Raw genomic sequence first — 16,815 nt, forward strand, 5'->3', positions numbered from 1 at the left:
GTCATCATTATTGCGTCATCATCATCGCGTCATCATCATCGCGTCATCATCATCGCGTCATCATCATCGCTGGTGTTGGTTATCGTTGGCTAGTTATCGTGGGTTGGTTATCGTGGGTTGTTATCGTTGGTTGTTATCGTGGGTTGGTTGTCGTGGGTTGTTATCGTTGGTTGTTATCGTGGGTTGGTTATCGTGGGTTGTTATCGTTGGTTGTTATCGTGGGTTGGTTATCGTGGGTTTGTTATCGTGGGTTGTTATCGTGGGTTGTTATCGTGGGTTGGTTATCGTGGATTTGTTATCGTGGGTTGTTATCTTGGGTTGGTTATCGTGGGTTGTTATCGTGGGTTGTTATCGTGGGTTGTTATCGTGAGTTGGTTATCGTGAGTATGTTATCGTTGGTTGTTATCGTGGGTTGGTTATCGTGGGTTGTTATCGTGGGTTGTTATCGTGGGTTGTTATCGTGGGTTGTTATCGTGGGTGAGTTATCGTGGGTTAGTTATCGTGGATTAGTTTTCGTGGGTTAGTTATCGTGGGTGAGTTATCGTGGGTTAGTTATCGTGGGTGAGTTATCGTAGGTTAGTTATCGTGGGCTAGTTATCGTGGATTAGTTATCGTGGGTTTGTTATCGTGGGTTTGTTATCGTAGGTTGGTTATCATAGGTTAGTTATCGTGGGTTAGTTATCGTGGATTAGTTATCGTGGGTTAGTTATCGTGGGTGAGTTATCGTGGGTTAGTTATCGTGGGTGAGTTATCGTGGGTTAGTTATCATGGGTTAGTTTTCCTGTGTTAGTTATCACGACATATACACACACAGTTATCGCCAGACACACAATATTAAAACCATCCTAGAAGAAGCACAGTTGTTTTTCATCACCTTGCTCCGACAGCTGTAGATTTGTTCCTCTGGGGATATTATTTCTCTCTGGGAAAGGGAAAAAAAAAAAGCCCAAGACATTTTGGACAGTGTTATCGAAAGCTTTTGTTAGTTGTCTCAACGTAAGAGTTTCTTGCGAGAGGAGGAGGAGCAGCGTCTTATCTGGCGGCCGTGACTCGGTGCGCGCTGGTAGTCGCGTCGCGCTATTGGTGAAGATGCGGCCGCTGGCGTGGGTTCGTTATTGGCGGTGCGTGTGTGTGTGTGTGAGGGGTTTTAGGGGCGGGGCATGGGCGGGGCCATGGGCGGGGCCATGGCAGGGACGGTAGGTAGCCCTGGTGGCGGCCATTATGGTATGGTGGACCGTTTGTACCACATATCTGTCTGCCAGACCGTTCCCCAGGTCTGTCTGTTTCTATCTCTCTCTCTCGTACACTCCAGTACACTCACTGTGTACTCGGTGTTTTTTTAAGGGTCTCCAGTGTGCTCTGATAACATTCGCGAGGAGCGATAAACCCGCGCGAGTCCGTTTCTAAGTGGTTTGAGGTTCGATACTCGGTCCGGCCGGTGACTAGTGAAGTTTAAAAGTTATTTCTTACGTGTACAGCAGTGCTGTGTGTGTGTGTACAGCAGTGCTGTGTGTGTGTCTACAGCAGTGCTGTGTGTGTGTCTACAGCAGTGCTGTGTATACAGTAGAGCTGTGTGTGTACAGTGGAGCTGTGTGTACAGTAGAACTATGTGTGAACAGTATTGCTGTGTGTACAGCAGTGCTGTGTGTACAGCAGAAGAGCAGTGCTGACTATACTTCTGTCCTCTTTAGTAAGTCTCCTGACACCTGCTGCACCCTCGTCACCTAACAGTAAATAGGTACCTGTCAATCAGTCTTAGGTGTCACAAGTGAAGGAATATCGTGGCTTCATAAGCCACCTGGGTTACTAACCCACCACCCACAGACATTGTCGTTCTTGAAAGGGTCACGAGCAGGTCGTGGAGTGTGTGTGATGGTGGTCGTGTGTCGTTGACTACCATGGTGCTGGGGGTCGAGTCTACTGACCGCACCATGTACCCCGCTGCCAACAGACCGCCACACCACCCGGTGGTTGGGCAGCAGAGCCACACTGCTGGGTACTTTGGGTATTACCAGCAACAACCAGCCCACCACCACCACCACCCGCACCACCACCACCACCACCACCACCAGTACGCACCGCCAGACCTCAACTGTAACCTGCAGCCGTTCATGGCGGCGGGGCAGTTTACCGACGGTTTACAAAGCAGTGCCTGGCACAGTCCCATGTACATGGCACCTGCCCACCACCCCGCCGCTGCCCACTGCCAACAGCGCTCACCCTCCGGATACGAAGACTGGACGCCATCTCTACACCACAGCGGCGGTGTATCACCATTGCCGCAAGCGGTACCGTCCAGCGGGCTCCACCAACCGCCGCACACACCCTCGCCGTGTGCCGCAGCCGCACACACTGCTCCCGCATCCCCCAACTACCCGCACTACCAGAAGGTAGACCACCTGCCCAATGCCCACCACGACTACGCTGGCGATAGCGTCGTTCCGGCCGCCAGCGGCGGTGACGGAGGCGGCGGCGGCGGCCAGTCGCCGCACAATGGATTGCCGCTAAGCGATGCCACACAGGAGGCCGCATCCCCACCCACCGTCGCACCGCCCGCACGCCCACAGCAAGTGCGGTCACCGTTTGAGTGGATGAAGAAACCGTCATACCCAGCCCAGCCTAACCAAGGTATGTGATACCCACTGTGATGCCCACTGTGATACCCACTGCGATACCCACTGTGATACTGTGGCACCCACTGTGATACTGTGATACCCACTGTAATACTCACTGTGATACCCACTGTGATACCGTGATACCCACTGTAATACCCATTGTGAGCCGAACTGTGATACTCACTGTGATACTCACCATAATACCCACTGTGATACCCACTGTGAAACTGTGATACCTAATGTAATACCCACTTTGATACCCACTGTGATACTGTGATAATCACTGTGATACCCACTGTCATACTGTGATACCCACTATGATACCCACTGTGATACCCACTGTGATACCTACTGTGATACTGTGATACTCATTGTGATACCCACTGTGATGCCCACTGTGATACCCACTGTGATTCACTGTGATACACCGTGTTACACTGTCTTGCACTGTGGTACACCGTGATACACTGTGATACACTGTGTTACACTATGGTACACTGTGTCACACTGATACACAGTGATACACTGTGTTACACTGTGTTACACTGTGTTACACTGTGATACACTGTGTTACACTGTGATACACTGTGTTACACTATGGTACACTGTGTCACACTGATACACTGTGATACACTGTGTTACACTGTGATACACTGTGTTACACTGTGATACACTGTGTTACACTATGGTACACTGTGTCACACTGATACACTGTGATACACTGTGTTACGCTATGGTACACTGTGTCACACTGATACACAGTGATACACTGTGTTACACTGTGTTACACTGTGATACACTGTGTTACACTCTGTTACTCTGTGATACACTGTGTTACACTGTGATACACTGTGTTACACTGTGATACACTGTGTTACACTGATACACAGTGATACACTGTGTTACACTGTGATACACTGTGTTAAACTCTGATACACTGTGTTACACTGATACACTGTGTTACACTGTGATACATTGATACACCGTGTTACACTGGGATACCCGCTGAGATACACTGTGATACACTGTAATACACTGTGATACACTGTGTTACACTGTTTTACCCACTGTGATACACTGTGTTACACTGTTTTACCCACTGTGATACACTGTGTTACACAGTGATACACTGTGATACCCACTGTGATACACTGTTACACTGTGTTACCCACTATGATATACTGTGTTACCCTGTGTTACACTGTAATACTACTGTGATACACTGTGTTATCCACTGTGATACCCTGTGTTACACTGTGATACCCACTGTGATACCCTGTGTTACACTGTGATACCCACTGTGATACCCTGTGTTACACTGTGATACCCACTGTGATACACTGTGCTACACTGTGATACACTGTGAAACACTGTGTTAAACTGTGATACACTGTGATACCCACTGTGATACACTGATACCCACTGTGATACACCGTGTTACCCAGTGTGGTACCCAGTGTTACACTGTGATACCCACTGTAATACGCTGTGATAGACTGTGTTACCCTGTGTTACACTGTGATACCCACTGTGATACACTGTGATAGACTGTGTTACCCTGTGTTACACTGTGATACCCACTGTAATACACTGTGATAGACTGTGTTACCCTGTGTTACACTGTGATACCCACTGTAATACACTGTGATAGACTGTGTTACCCTGTGTTACACTGTGATACCCACTGTAATACACTGTGATAGACTGTGTTACCCTGTGTTACACTGTGATACCCACTGTAATACACTGTGATAGACTGTGTTACCCTGTGTTACACTGTGATACCCACCGTAATACACTGTGATAGACTGTGTTACCCTGTGTTACACTGTGATACCCACTGTAATACACTGTGATAGACTGTGTTACACTGTGTTACACTGTGATACCCACTGTAATACACTGTGATAGACTGTGTTACCCTGTGTTACACTGTGATACCCACTGTGATACACTGTGATAGACTGTGTTACCCTGTGTTACACTGTGATACACTGTGATACACTGTGATACACTGTGATAGACTGTGTTACCCTGTGTTACACTGTGATACACTGTGATACACTGTGATACACTGTGATACACTGTCATACACACTCATAACTTTCCTTTGATACACCTCTGATAAATATCGAGTTTTTCTACCAGGTCGGGTCCTGGTCGGGTCCTGGTCGGGTCCTGGTCGGGTCCTGGTCGGGTCCTGGTCGGGTCCTGGTCGGGTCCTGTCAGTTCCTGGCTAGGTAGGAAAGTAGGCCTTAGAAAGGATGCCTGATGTCACCAAGGTTGTTCAATATGTTTATAGATGGCGTTGTAAGAGAAGTGAATGCTCAGGTGTTAGCAAGAGGTGTGGGATTAAATGATAAAGAATCTAACACAAAGTGTGAGTTGTCACAGTTGCTTTTTGCTGATGACACTGTTTTTGGAAGATTCTGAAGAGACTTGCCTGGTCAACTAGGCTGTTGATCTGGTCTACCTGGAGGGTATTCCGGGAATCAACGCCCCCGCGGCCCGGTCCACGACAAGGCCTCCCGGTGGATCAGGGCCTGATCAATTAGGCTGTTACTGCTGCCTGCACGTAGTCCAACGTGCGAACCATAGCCCGGCTGATCCGGCACCTACTCTAAGTATCTGTCCAGCTCCCTCTTGAAGGCAGGCAGGAGCCTAATGATAATTCCGCTTATGCATGGTGGGAGGCTGTTGAACAGTCTTGGGCCCCGGACACTTATGGTGTTTTCTCTTAGTGTACCAACGGTGACCCTGCTTTTCACTGGGGGTATTTTGCACCGCCTGCCAGTCAACCATCACAACTTGGTTGATCTGGCACGTGGTGAAGATACTTGTTCAGTTTCTTCTTGATGACTTATACACAGGTCCCAGTAATGTTTCTGATATCTTCTGGTAAGATACTGAACAGCCTGAGCTCAGGGATGTTGATACTATGTTGTCTTGTTGTGCCAACGGAGCCCCTGCCTTTCACTGGGCTTATTTTGCACTTCCTTTATCACCCACTCCAGTTCGTTGTTGTGGCAGTGTGCAGATTTAAGACAAGGCCTTGAAGCGCTTTCCACATATGTATTATCACTTATCTTTCTCTTCTCCGCTCCAGTGAGTACATATTTCGAGGCGTCACAGTAATTTAAATACTTTATGGGTTTTATGTGGGCCGTAAACGATCTCTATCTGTTCCACCTCTGATATTTCTTCTGCCCTGAACAGTTGTCAACACCGAACAATACTCTAAAGGAGAGAGCACAAGCATAGTGTCACTAACGATGCCATTTCCCTTATTTTCTTTGCTTTTTTGACATAATTACTCCCAGATCTTTCACAGGTTCCTTTCCTTCTATTTGGTAACCCTCTTGCGTCTTGTATCCAGTGTCCGTTTTGAGGTCATCATTCTTTTTCCGTAATAATACTTATTTCTACAAGTACATGTACAAGGTCTAGCTGACATCAGGGCAAATTAGGTCAATTTATCTCAGGATGTGACCCACACCAGTCGACTAACACTCAGCTCCCCATTTTACTGATGGGTGAACATGGACAACAGGTGTAAGGAAACACGCCCAATGTTTTTACCCTAGCCGGGAATCGAACCCGGACTCAGCGTCTGAAGCGAAAGGTTTGTCTAACAGGCCACGAGCCACTTATCTAAGTAGTTGGTATTTGCCACTATTGAACGTCGTGATGTTCTTCACTGTTCATAGAACGACTTTGCTTATACCTTATTGCACTTTTCCTATGTTTTCTCCAAAGGTGAATTTACTTTATATTTTGGTATCATCCGCAAATGATGATAGGAAACTGTGGCGAGTGCTTTTATGTCCGCTATGAGGTTAAGAAACAGTATAGGCGCCTTGGGGCACTAAGGTTTTTGCCTCGTTGATTCTGAACCTGACTCTGTTTTCTACCCTTCTGTGTTTTGTCTGTTAGACACTTAAGAACATAAGAATGGAGGAACACTGCAGAAGGCCTACTGGCCCATACAAGGCAGGTCCTTATCAAAACGACCCCTACCCAAAGCTACCCAAGAATATCCTCCCGTATCCATTGACACCAATCAAACCCAGCCCCTCCCACTCATATATCTGTCCAATCTCTTTTTAAAGCTACCCAAGGTCCTAGCCTCGACCCCTCTACTCGGTAGATTGTTCCACGCATCCACAACTCTGTTCGAAAACCAGTACTTACCTATGTCCTTTGTAAATCTAAATTTATCCAACTTAAATCCATTATATCTGGTTCTTACCTGGTTCGACACTCTCAGTACTACTTGTAAATCCATTTGCCTCTGTCCTTCTGTCCAGCACTGTGATGCTCCTTCACCTGTCCAGCACTGTGATGCTCCTTCACCTGTCCAGCACTGTGATGCTCCTTCACCTGTCCAGCACTGTGATGCTCCTTCACCGTTTTGGAACTTTTCAGGCATCTGTCGAGTAATCTCTCTTGTACATGAAGGGATGTCACTGAAGAGTCATGGTCCCTTCAAAAACTTATCGTGGTCTCTCTTAATGTACTCATTGCTCTCCTTTCCAATGGAGGTGCCCTGCACTGTCTGTTAGGCCTCGGTGTGCAGGTTTGGTATGAATCATTCCAGTATCATCCAGGTGTAGATTATGATGTATCTTTCCCGCCTACGTTCCAAGGAGTACTGTTCTAGGGACCTCAAGCTCTCCCAGTAATTTAGGTGCTTGACTTGACTGCGTTTATATGAGCTTTAAATGTTGTCTGTACATTTTCCAGCTCAGCAATTTCGTTTGTCTTGAAGGAGGCCGTTAGTGCACAACATTACTCTATGTAATAAAGTTGGTAGAATTACCGACAATATGTAAAGTAAAAGGACACAAGTGCAACTAATGTGACATTTATTGTAGCAACGTTTCGCTCTCCAGGAGCTTTATCAAGCCATTACAAACAATACATGGACACAGAGGGTATATAAAGGCTCAGAGTGAGGTGAATACTAGTGAGGTACCATTTCGATGTTCACTAGTGGTAGTAGTAGTAGTAGTAGTGGTAGTGACAAAAGCAATTAATTCGTACATGAGTAAAAGGATATAAAAGCTATTACTTGGGTAACATAAAAATAGGTTGCACACGCAAGTGCCTTGAATCAGCACTGATCGCTGTTTCGAATACAATTAAACAAAACAACGGCAGCTTCACCATCTCCGAAGTCTTAGCAAGAATCCTCCTGAAAACAGTAAACCCTGCCATCACATAGTCTCTCCTGTTATACTACACAAAGCACAGAGAGTGAACACTGAAACAACCTGCCTCATTCCAGTTTATATTTGTCCAACCTATTTTTATGTTACCCAAGTAATAGCTTTTATATCCTTTTACTCATGTACGAATTAATTGCTTTTGTCACTACCACTACTACTACTACTACTACCACTAGTGAACATCGAAATGGTACCTCACTAGTATTCACCTCACTCTGAGCCTTTATATACCCTCTGTGTCCATGTATTGTTTGTAATGGCTTGATAAAGCTTCTGGAGAGCGAAACGTTGCTACAATAAATGTCACATTAGTTGCACTTGTGTCCTTTTACTTTAACATTACTCTAGCCTAGAAAAAATCACTGGCTTGGCATCCCTTATTTTGAAGGTTCTAAATATCCAACCTATTATCTTTCTTGCAGATGTGATACTAATATTATTGTGTTCCTTGATCATGTGATCTGACATTATCACTCCCAGGTCTCTCACTTTTGACTTACGTTTCTTGAGTGATTTGAGTTTGTCTTGCGCTCTAATCTTGTTTTTGTTTCCTATACTAAAAAATGCAATTGAGTAAAAACAAATTACTCGACGCCTGATATATACCCTGACAAGTGTATTTTTCTCAGAGTATATATACGCTGACAGGTGTAGTTATGTCGGCGTATATTTTCTTTAATCCTTCTTTTAGTGATTAAAGTATTTTTGTCTGGTGGTGAACAGGTTCCAGTCCGGCCATAATAACCCTCGTTCAGTCGGTAGGCTTTAAACCCTATTAACTAACTTCCAACTCGAGGGGCTGGGAATGAACACCAGTAATGTGTTCATTTCCCTCTGAAAGCCCGTGCTAGGCAGGTCTAGGTCACACCCACTCATGTATTCGTCCATCCAACATTTAGTTACCCAGGGTGGTTCTCACTACAGTGCAGTTCCTCGGGAGTTTGTTATATATATATATATATATATATATATATATATATATATATATATATATATATATATATATATATATATATATATATATATATATATATATATATACACACACACACACACACACACACGTAACAACATGTACCTTATTTGCCACCTTTATATTAACAATGTATCTCTTAAATCTTCTGTGCCATATTATGTAATAAAATATTCCTATTGGTAAAAAAAACAATAGTTTAAAAGATGGGGTGGTTACCTGGAGGTTATTCCGGGGATCAACGCCCCCGCGGCCCGGTCCATGACCAGGCCTCCCGATGGATCAGGGCCTGATCAACTAGGCTGTTACTGCTGGCCGCACGCAGTCCAACGTACGAGCCACAGCCCGGCTGATCCGGCACTGACTTTAGGTATCTGTCCAGCTCTCTCTTGAAGGCAGCCAGGGGCTTATTGGCAATTCCCCTAATGCTTGATGGGAGGCTGTTGAACAGTTTTGGGCCCCGGACACTTACGGTGTTTTCTCTTAGTGTACCAATGGCGCCCCTACTTTTTATTGGGGGCATTTTGCATCGCCTGCCCAGTCTTTTACTTTCGTAGGGAGTGATTTCTGTGTGCAGATTTGGGACCATTCCTTCCAAGATTTTCCAAGTGTAGATTATGATATATCTCTCCCTCCTGCGTTCCAACGAGTACAAGTCAAGTGCTTCCAAGCGTTCCCAGTAGTTAAGGTGCTTGACAGAACTTATACGTGCAGTAAAGGATCTCTGTACACTCTCTAGATCTGCGATTTCACCTGCTTTGAATGGAGATGTTAATGTACAGCAGTATTCCAGCCTAGAGAGAACAAGTGATTTGAAAAGGATCATCATGGGCTTGGCATCTCTCGTTTTGAAAGTTCTCATTATCCATCCTATCATTTTCTTTGCACGTGCGATCGTGGCACTGTTGTGATCCTTGAAAGTGAGATCCTCAGACATTACTACTCCCAGGTCCCTTACATTATTTTTCCGCTCTATTGTATGGCCGGAGTCAGTAGTATACTCTGTTCTAGTTATTATCTCCTCCAGTTTTCCATAACGGAGTAGTTGGAATTTGTCCTCATTGAACATCATATTGTTTACCGTTGCCCACTGGAAAACTTTGTTTATATCTTCTTGGAGGTTAACCGCGTCCTCAGCAGATGACAGCCTCATGCAGATCCTAGTATCATCCGCAAAGGATGATACGGTGCAGTGGTGTATATCTCTGTTTATGTCTGATATGAGGATAAGGAATAAGATGGGGGCGAGTACTGTGCCTTGTGGAACAGAGCTCTTCACTATGGCAGCCTCCGATTTAACTCTGTTGACCACTACTCTTTGTGTTCGATTTGTTAGGAAGTTGAAGATCCATCTCCCCACTTTCCCAGTTATTCCTTTAGCACGTATTTTATGGGCTATTACGCCATGATCGCATTTGTCAAATGCTTTTGCAAAGTCTGTGTATATTACATTTGCATTCTGATTTTCTTCCAGTGCATCCAAGGCCATGTCATAGTGATCCAGTAGTTGTGAGAGGCAGGAGCGACCTGCCCTGAACCCATGTTGCCCTGGATTGTGCAGATTTTGGGAATCCAGGTGATTTGCAATCCTGCTTCTTAGCACTCTTTCAAAGATTTTTATGATGTGGGACGTCAGAGCTATTGGTCTATAGTTCTTAGCTAATGCTTTGCTGCCACCTTTATGGAGTGGGGCTATATCCGTTGTTTTAAGTGACTGTGGAATTTCACCCATGTCCAAGCTCCTCCTCCATAGTGTACTTAGGGCACGCGAGAGGGGTTTCTTGCAGTTCTTAATGAAAACAGAGTTCCACGAGTCTGGGCCCGGGGCTGAGTGCATAGGCATGTTGTCAATGGCTTTTTCGAAATCTATCGGAGTTAGGAGGTAGGAGGATATTTAAAATAAAACTGTAACCGAGAACTTCTGTTATTCAATTCTCTTAATATGAAACCAAGAATTCTATTAGGTTGATTTGCGTAGACTATTGTTCTATTATCTTGGGTTGAAATTACTGTTAACCAGAACACCTAAGATTTTCTTGCATTCAGTTTGATTAAAATCTACATTTCTTAGTTTACTCAGTAAGTAACATCAACCTTGGAGGTCGTTCCAGGGGTCACCCCTCTTCCATGACCCACTCCTTGACCAGGCCATAGTTACTTTCTTTTGCTATTAATAAACTCTAAGATTTGTCTGCAGTGAACAGCATCTGTCAGTTCTCCGACCACAACATCAGCCTCTGTTTGTCAGCCTGTGTTATCAGATTGTTTTTGGCGACTTATTTTAGTGTTACCGGCAAACTTGCTTATGTCGCTACTCGTTCCCTCTTCTTCGTCGTTAAGCAGATTATAAACCACCAGGAACCCATTACTGACCCTTGCAGAACTCCACTTGCAACGACGCCCCATTCTAATTTCTCCACACTTATGCTCACTCTGTTGCCTTTTGCTCAAACAAACCTCAATCCAAGAGATAATTTCTCTTCCTAGACTATGTGCCGCTATTTCCTTCATCAATTTCATTTGTGGAACTCTGTCTCAAACTTACTGATGACCATATACACACTATCTTATTCTTCTGTATCTTGGTCTACTGTTTACAATACCTTGAGGTAAGAGGTTAGCAAATTCGTAAGATAAGAACCATGCTGAGACTTACTGGTAAAATTATGTCTCTCAGGGCGGCTTCGAATTACATTCGGAATTATTAAGTTTATCAATTCTTCCCCAGAAATTGAAATTAGTGAGCCTATCAGTTTATTTCCACAAATGAGGTTTAGCTAACTAGTGTATAATTTGAAGTTAAAGACCTTTCTCTGGCTTCGTAAACAGGTGTTTTATTCGCCAGACTCCGTTTATGTTGTATTATTATTATTATTATTATTATAATCAAGGGGGAAGCGCTAAACCCATAGCATTATAGAGAGCCTGGGTGGGGGGGAGGAGGAAGGTATTCAGGTTTAATTCAGGGAGCTGGAGAACAGATCCAATTCCCTAGATCAAGAGACATTCACCAGCGTCAAGAGCTTAACTTGTAAGACAGTGTTGTTTGTTGTGACCTGACGACACTATTTGTTTACTAAGTTCCTCAGGTCCTGGTGACCTGACGACACTATTTGTTTACTAAGTTCCTCAGGTCCTGGTGACCTGACGACACTAACTATTGGTTTACCAAGTTCCTCAGGTCCTGGTGACCTGACGACACTAACTATTGGTTTACCAAGTTCCTCAGGTCCTGGTGACCTGACGACACTAACTATTGGTTTACCAAGTTCCTCAGGTCCTGGTGACCTGACGACACTAGAGAATTTATTTTCATTTATTTTTATTCTGGGATTTCTCTTGCGCTGCCTTGTGGAAAAACAGGGAGTCTACCCTTAGGGTGTTCAGGGGTCAATGCCCCCGCGGCCCGGTCCTTGACTAGGCCTCTAAGTGGATCAGGGCCTTATCAATCAGACTGTTACTGTTGGTCGCACGGTGTCCAACGAGCTGGTCTTTGGTGCCCTGTCAATTTTAATTTCTTAATCTCGTTTGGCTTATGCCATTCTTGCTTTTATTTTTCTCTTATTAAATTTAATGTATTGGTCAATCACGTGACCGTTTAGTTTTTTTATTTACCTTCAAATGCCTCACTTTTTGACCCAAGGTATTTGAAGTCTATTGACGATCATTTAATTATTCTAATTTCTTATTTTATTGTGTACTCACCTAATTGTGGTTGCAGGGGTCGAGACTCAGCTCCTGGTCCCGCCTCTTCACCGACCGCTACTAGGTCCTCTTTCCCCCTGCTCTATGAGCTTCATCATACCTCGTTTTAAAACTATGTATAGTTCCTGCCTCCACTACATCGCTTGCCAGACTATTCCACTTCCTAACTACTCTATAACTGAAGAAATACTTCCTAATATCCCTTTGACTCATCTGAGTCTTCAGCTTCCAGTTGTGACCCCTTGTTTCTGTGTCCCATCTCTGGAACATCCTGTCTCTGTCCACCTTGTCTATTCCACGCAGTATTTTATATGTCGTTATCATGTCTCCCCTGACCCTCCTGTCCTCCAGTGTTGTCAGACCGATTTCCCTTAACCTTTCTTCATAGGACATTCCCCTTAGTTCTGAAACTAGCCTTGTTGCAAACCTTTGCACTTTCTCTAATTTCTTGATGTGTTTGACCAGATGTGGGTTCCAGACTGGTGCTGCGTACTCCAGTATGGGCCTGACGTACACGGTGTACAAAGTCTTGAGCGATTCCTTACTGAGGTACCGGAACGCTACGTGTGTGTACTCACCTAGTTGACTCACCTAGTTGAGGTTGCGGGGGTCGAGTCCGAGCTCCTGGCCCCGCCTCTTCACTGATCGCTACTAGGTCACTCTCCCTGAGCCGTGAGTGTGTGTGTGTGTGTGTGTGTGTGTGTGTGTGTGTGTGTGTGTGTGTGTGTGTGTGTGTGTGTGTGTGTGTGTGTGTGTGTGCGTGTGCGTGTGCGTGTGTGTGTACTCACCTCACCTAGTTGTACTCACCTAGTTGAGGTTGCGGGGGTCGAGTCCGAGCTCCTGGCCCCGCCTCTTCACTGATCGCTACTAGGTCACTCTCCCCGAGCCGTGAGCTTTATCATACCTCTGCTTAAAGCTATGTATGGATCCTGCCTCCACTACATCGCTTCCCAAACTATTCCACTTACTGACTACTCTGTGGCTGAAGAAATACTTCCTAACATCCCTGTGATTCATCTGTGTCTTTAGCTTCCAACTGTGTCCCCTTGTTACTGTGTCCAATCTCTGGAACATCCTGTCTTTGTCCACCTTGTCAATTCCCCTCAGTATTTTGTATGTCGTTATCATGTCCCCCCTATCTCTCCTGTTCTCCAGTGTCGTCAGGTTGATTTCCCTTAACCTCTCCTCGTAGGACATACCTCTTAGCTCTGGGACTAGTCTTGTTGCAAACCTTTGCACTTTCTCTAGTTTCTTTACGTGCTTGGCTAGGTGTGGGTTCCAAACTGGTGCCGCATACTCCAATATGGGCCTAACGTATACGGTGTACAGGGTCCTGAACGATTCCTTATTAAGATGTCGGAATGCTGTTCTGAGGTTTGCTAGGCGCCCATATGCTGCAGCAGTTATTTGGTTGATGTGCGCTTCAGGAGATGTGCCTGGTGTTATACTCACCCCAAGATCTTTTTCCTTGAGTGAGGTTTGTAGTCTCTGACCCCCTAGACTGTACTCCGTCTGCGGCCTTCTTTGCCCTTCCCCAATCTTCATGACTTTGCACTTGGTGGGATTGAACTCCAGGAGCCAATTGCTGGACCAGGTCTGCAGCCTGTCCAGATCCCTTTGTAGTTCTGCCTGGTCTTCGATCGAGTGTATTCTTCTCATCAACTTCACGTCATCTGCAAACAGGGACACCTCAGAGTCTATTCCTTCCGTCATGTCGTTCACAAATACCAGAAACAGCACTGGTCCTAGGACTGACCCCTGCGGGACCCCGCTGGTCACAGGTGCCCACTCTGACACCTCGCCACGTACCATGACTCGCTGCTGTCTTCCTGACAAGTATTCCCTGATCCATTGTAGTGCCTTCCCTGTTATCCCTGCTTGGTCCTCCAGTTTTTGCACCAATCTCTTGTGTGGAACTGTGTCAAACGCCTTCTTGCAGTCCAAGAAAATGCAATCCACCCACCCCTCTCTCTCTTGTCTTACTGCTGTCACCATGTCATAGAACTCCAGTAGGTTTGTGACACAGGATTTCCCGTCCCTGAAACCATGCTGGCTGCTGTTGATGAGATCATTCCTTTCTAGGTGTTCCACCACTCTTCTCCTGATAATCTTCTCCATGATTTTGCATACTATACATGTCAGTGACACTGGTCTGTAGTTTAATGCTTCATGTCTGTCTCCTTTTTTAAAGATTGGGACTACATTTGCTGTCTTCCATGCCTCAGGCAATCTCCCTGTTTCGATAGATATATTGAATATTGTTGTTAGGGGTACACATAGCGCCTCTGCTCCCTCTCTCAATACCCATGGGGAGATGTTATCTGGCCCCTTTGCCTTTGAGGTATCTAGCTCACTCAGAAGCCTCTTCACTTCTTCCTCGGTTGTGTGCACTGTGTCCAGCACTTGGTGGTGTGCCCCACCTCTCCGTCTTTCTGGAGTCCCTTCTGTCTCCTCTGTGAACACTTCTTTGAATCTCTTGTTGAGTTCTTCACATACTTCACGGTCATTTCCTGTTGTCTCTCCTCCTTCCTTCCTTAGCCTGTGTGTTCGTGTGTGTGTGTGTGTGTGTGTGTGTGTGTGTGTGTGTGTGTGTGTGTGTGTGTGTGTGTGTGTGTGTATGTGTGTGTGTGTGTGTGTGTGTGTGTGTGTGTGTGCGTGTGCGTGTGCGTGTGTATGTGTGTGTGTGTGTGTGTGCGTGTGCGTGTGTGTACATTGTCATGTACAGACACTTGGTGTTTCAGATATTTCCGTTGGCTTCACTGAGCCATAATTCTTCTGCTCTTACATTTGACTGTCTCTGTCTGTCGGGGAGAAGGAGAGGTTAGAGCTTCCTGAATTTGACCCTCACGGGTCCTTAGGTCACAGTGACATTCAGGTCACCTTGAGGACCAGGTCTCTTCGATCACCAGGTGACCTCAATCACCAAGTCACCCTGAGAACCAGGTCACCTCGATCACCAGGTCACCTTGAGAACCAGGTCTGTCAGTAGTGTTACTGTGCACTGTGTAGTATACTTAGATAATCCTAGTTACTTTATGGATATGCTTCCTTGCTAGCCGTGACGTCACGAAACCCATCACGTGTGATTGGTACGTCAGAGGCCTAGTGGTTACTTCCTGACGAACCCCCACGACAGGTCACCTTGAGCAACAGGTCACCTTGAGCAACAGGTCATCTTGAGCAACAGGTCACCTTGAGCAACAGGTCATCTTGAGCAACAGGTCACCTTGATTACCAAGAGTTATCCCGAGAGAAGGCAGGAGCACCTGGTGAGTTGAGACTAGTCCTCCTAATTGCTAGCCTGGTCAACTAGGTTGCCGGTGCCGGCCGGACGCAGTCCAATGTATGTACCACAGCCTGGCTGATCAAGAATTGCCTTGAAGAACTTGAAGACAGCCAGAGATTTGCTTTCAATTCCCCTTACGCAGAAAGGCAGAGTGCTGAAAAGTCGAGGTCCTCTTACACTTACTGAATTCTTTCTTAGTGCAGTCAATACACCCAGACTGTTTTATAGACAAAATTTATTTTACACCGTCCACCAAGCCTGAGTGATTTCAGTTTACAGGGTTGGGAACCAATCCCTGCAGGATTTACCATTTGTAAATTACGACGTGTTTTTCTCGCCTACGTTACAGGGAGTACCTTTGAAGGGACTTCCAACGTTCCCAGTAACACCTTTGAAGGCACTCCAAGGTTCCCAGTAGCACCTTTGAAGGCACTGTGATCAGAGGTGAGGCACGGTAATCAGAGATGCTGTACAGCGATCTGAGGTCCTGTGCAGTAATCTGAGGTGCTGTACAACGATCAGAGGTGCTGTACAGCGATCTGAGTTACTGTACAACGATCAGAGGTCCTGTACAGCGATCCGAGGTGCAGTGCAGTTATCAGAGGTGCGGTACAGTGATCAGAGGTGTTGTACAGCGGTCAGAGATGCTGTACACCACTCACAAGTGTTGTACAGAGATCTAAGGTTCTGTACAATGATCCGAGGTGCAGTGCAGTGATCTGAGGTGCTGTGCAGTGATCTGAGGTGCTGTGCAGCTATCAGAGATTCTCTACAGCACTCAGAGGTGCAGTACAGTTTTCACAGGAACGGCGCCGCGATCAGAACTGCGGTATCGTGATCGGAAGTGCAGCGCAGCGCTCAGAGGGGCTGCGCCGCCATTAAGGGCGTGGCACTGTATTCAGAGTTGCGGCGCCGCGACCTTTGATGTTGTGGCACTGCGATGAGGCGCGACTCCGCGATCAGAGGTGCGGCACTGCAGTTATAAGTGTGGCACTATGATCGGAGGTG

The 16,815-nt window shown here is 45.9% G+C and overlaps 1 protein-coding gene across 1 annotated transcript in view; it reads left to right on the forward strand.

The window, feature by feature from the left end:
* Positions 1-1,238: 1,238 nt before the first annotated feature.
* LOC128699120 (homeobox protein CHOX-CAD-like) overlaps positions 1,239-16,815 on the forward strand; it is a 126,179-nt gene continuing 110,602 nt past the window's right edge. The window contains exon 1 of the mRNA XM_053791644.2: positions 1,239-2,628. Coding sequence (XP_053647619.1) covers positions 1,899-2,628 — 730 coding nt within the window. The 5' untranslated portion in view covers positions 1,239-1,898. The remainder of the gene's footprint in view (positions 2,629-16,815) is intronic.

The sequence above is a fragment of the Cherax quadricarinatus genome, chromosome 54 (assembly GCF_038502225.1).
Source record: "Cherax quadricarinatus isolate ZL_2023a chromosome 54, ASM3850222v1, whole genome shotgun sequence".
NCBI classification, from domain to species: domain Eukaryota; kingdom Metazoa; phylum Arthropoda; class Malacostraca; order Decapoda; family Parastacidae; genus Cherax; species Cherax quadricarinatus.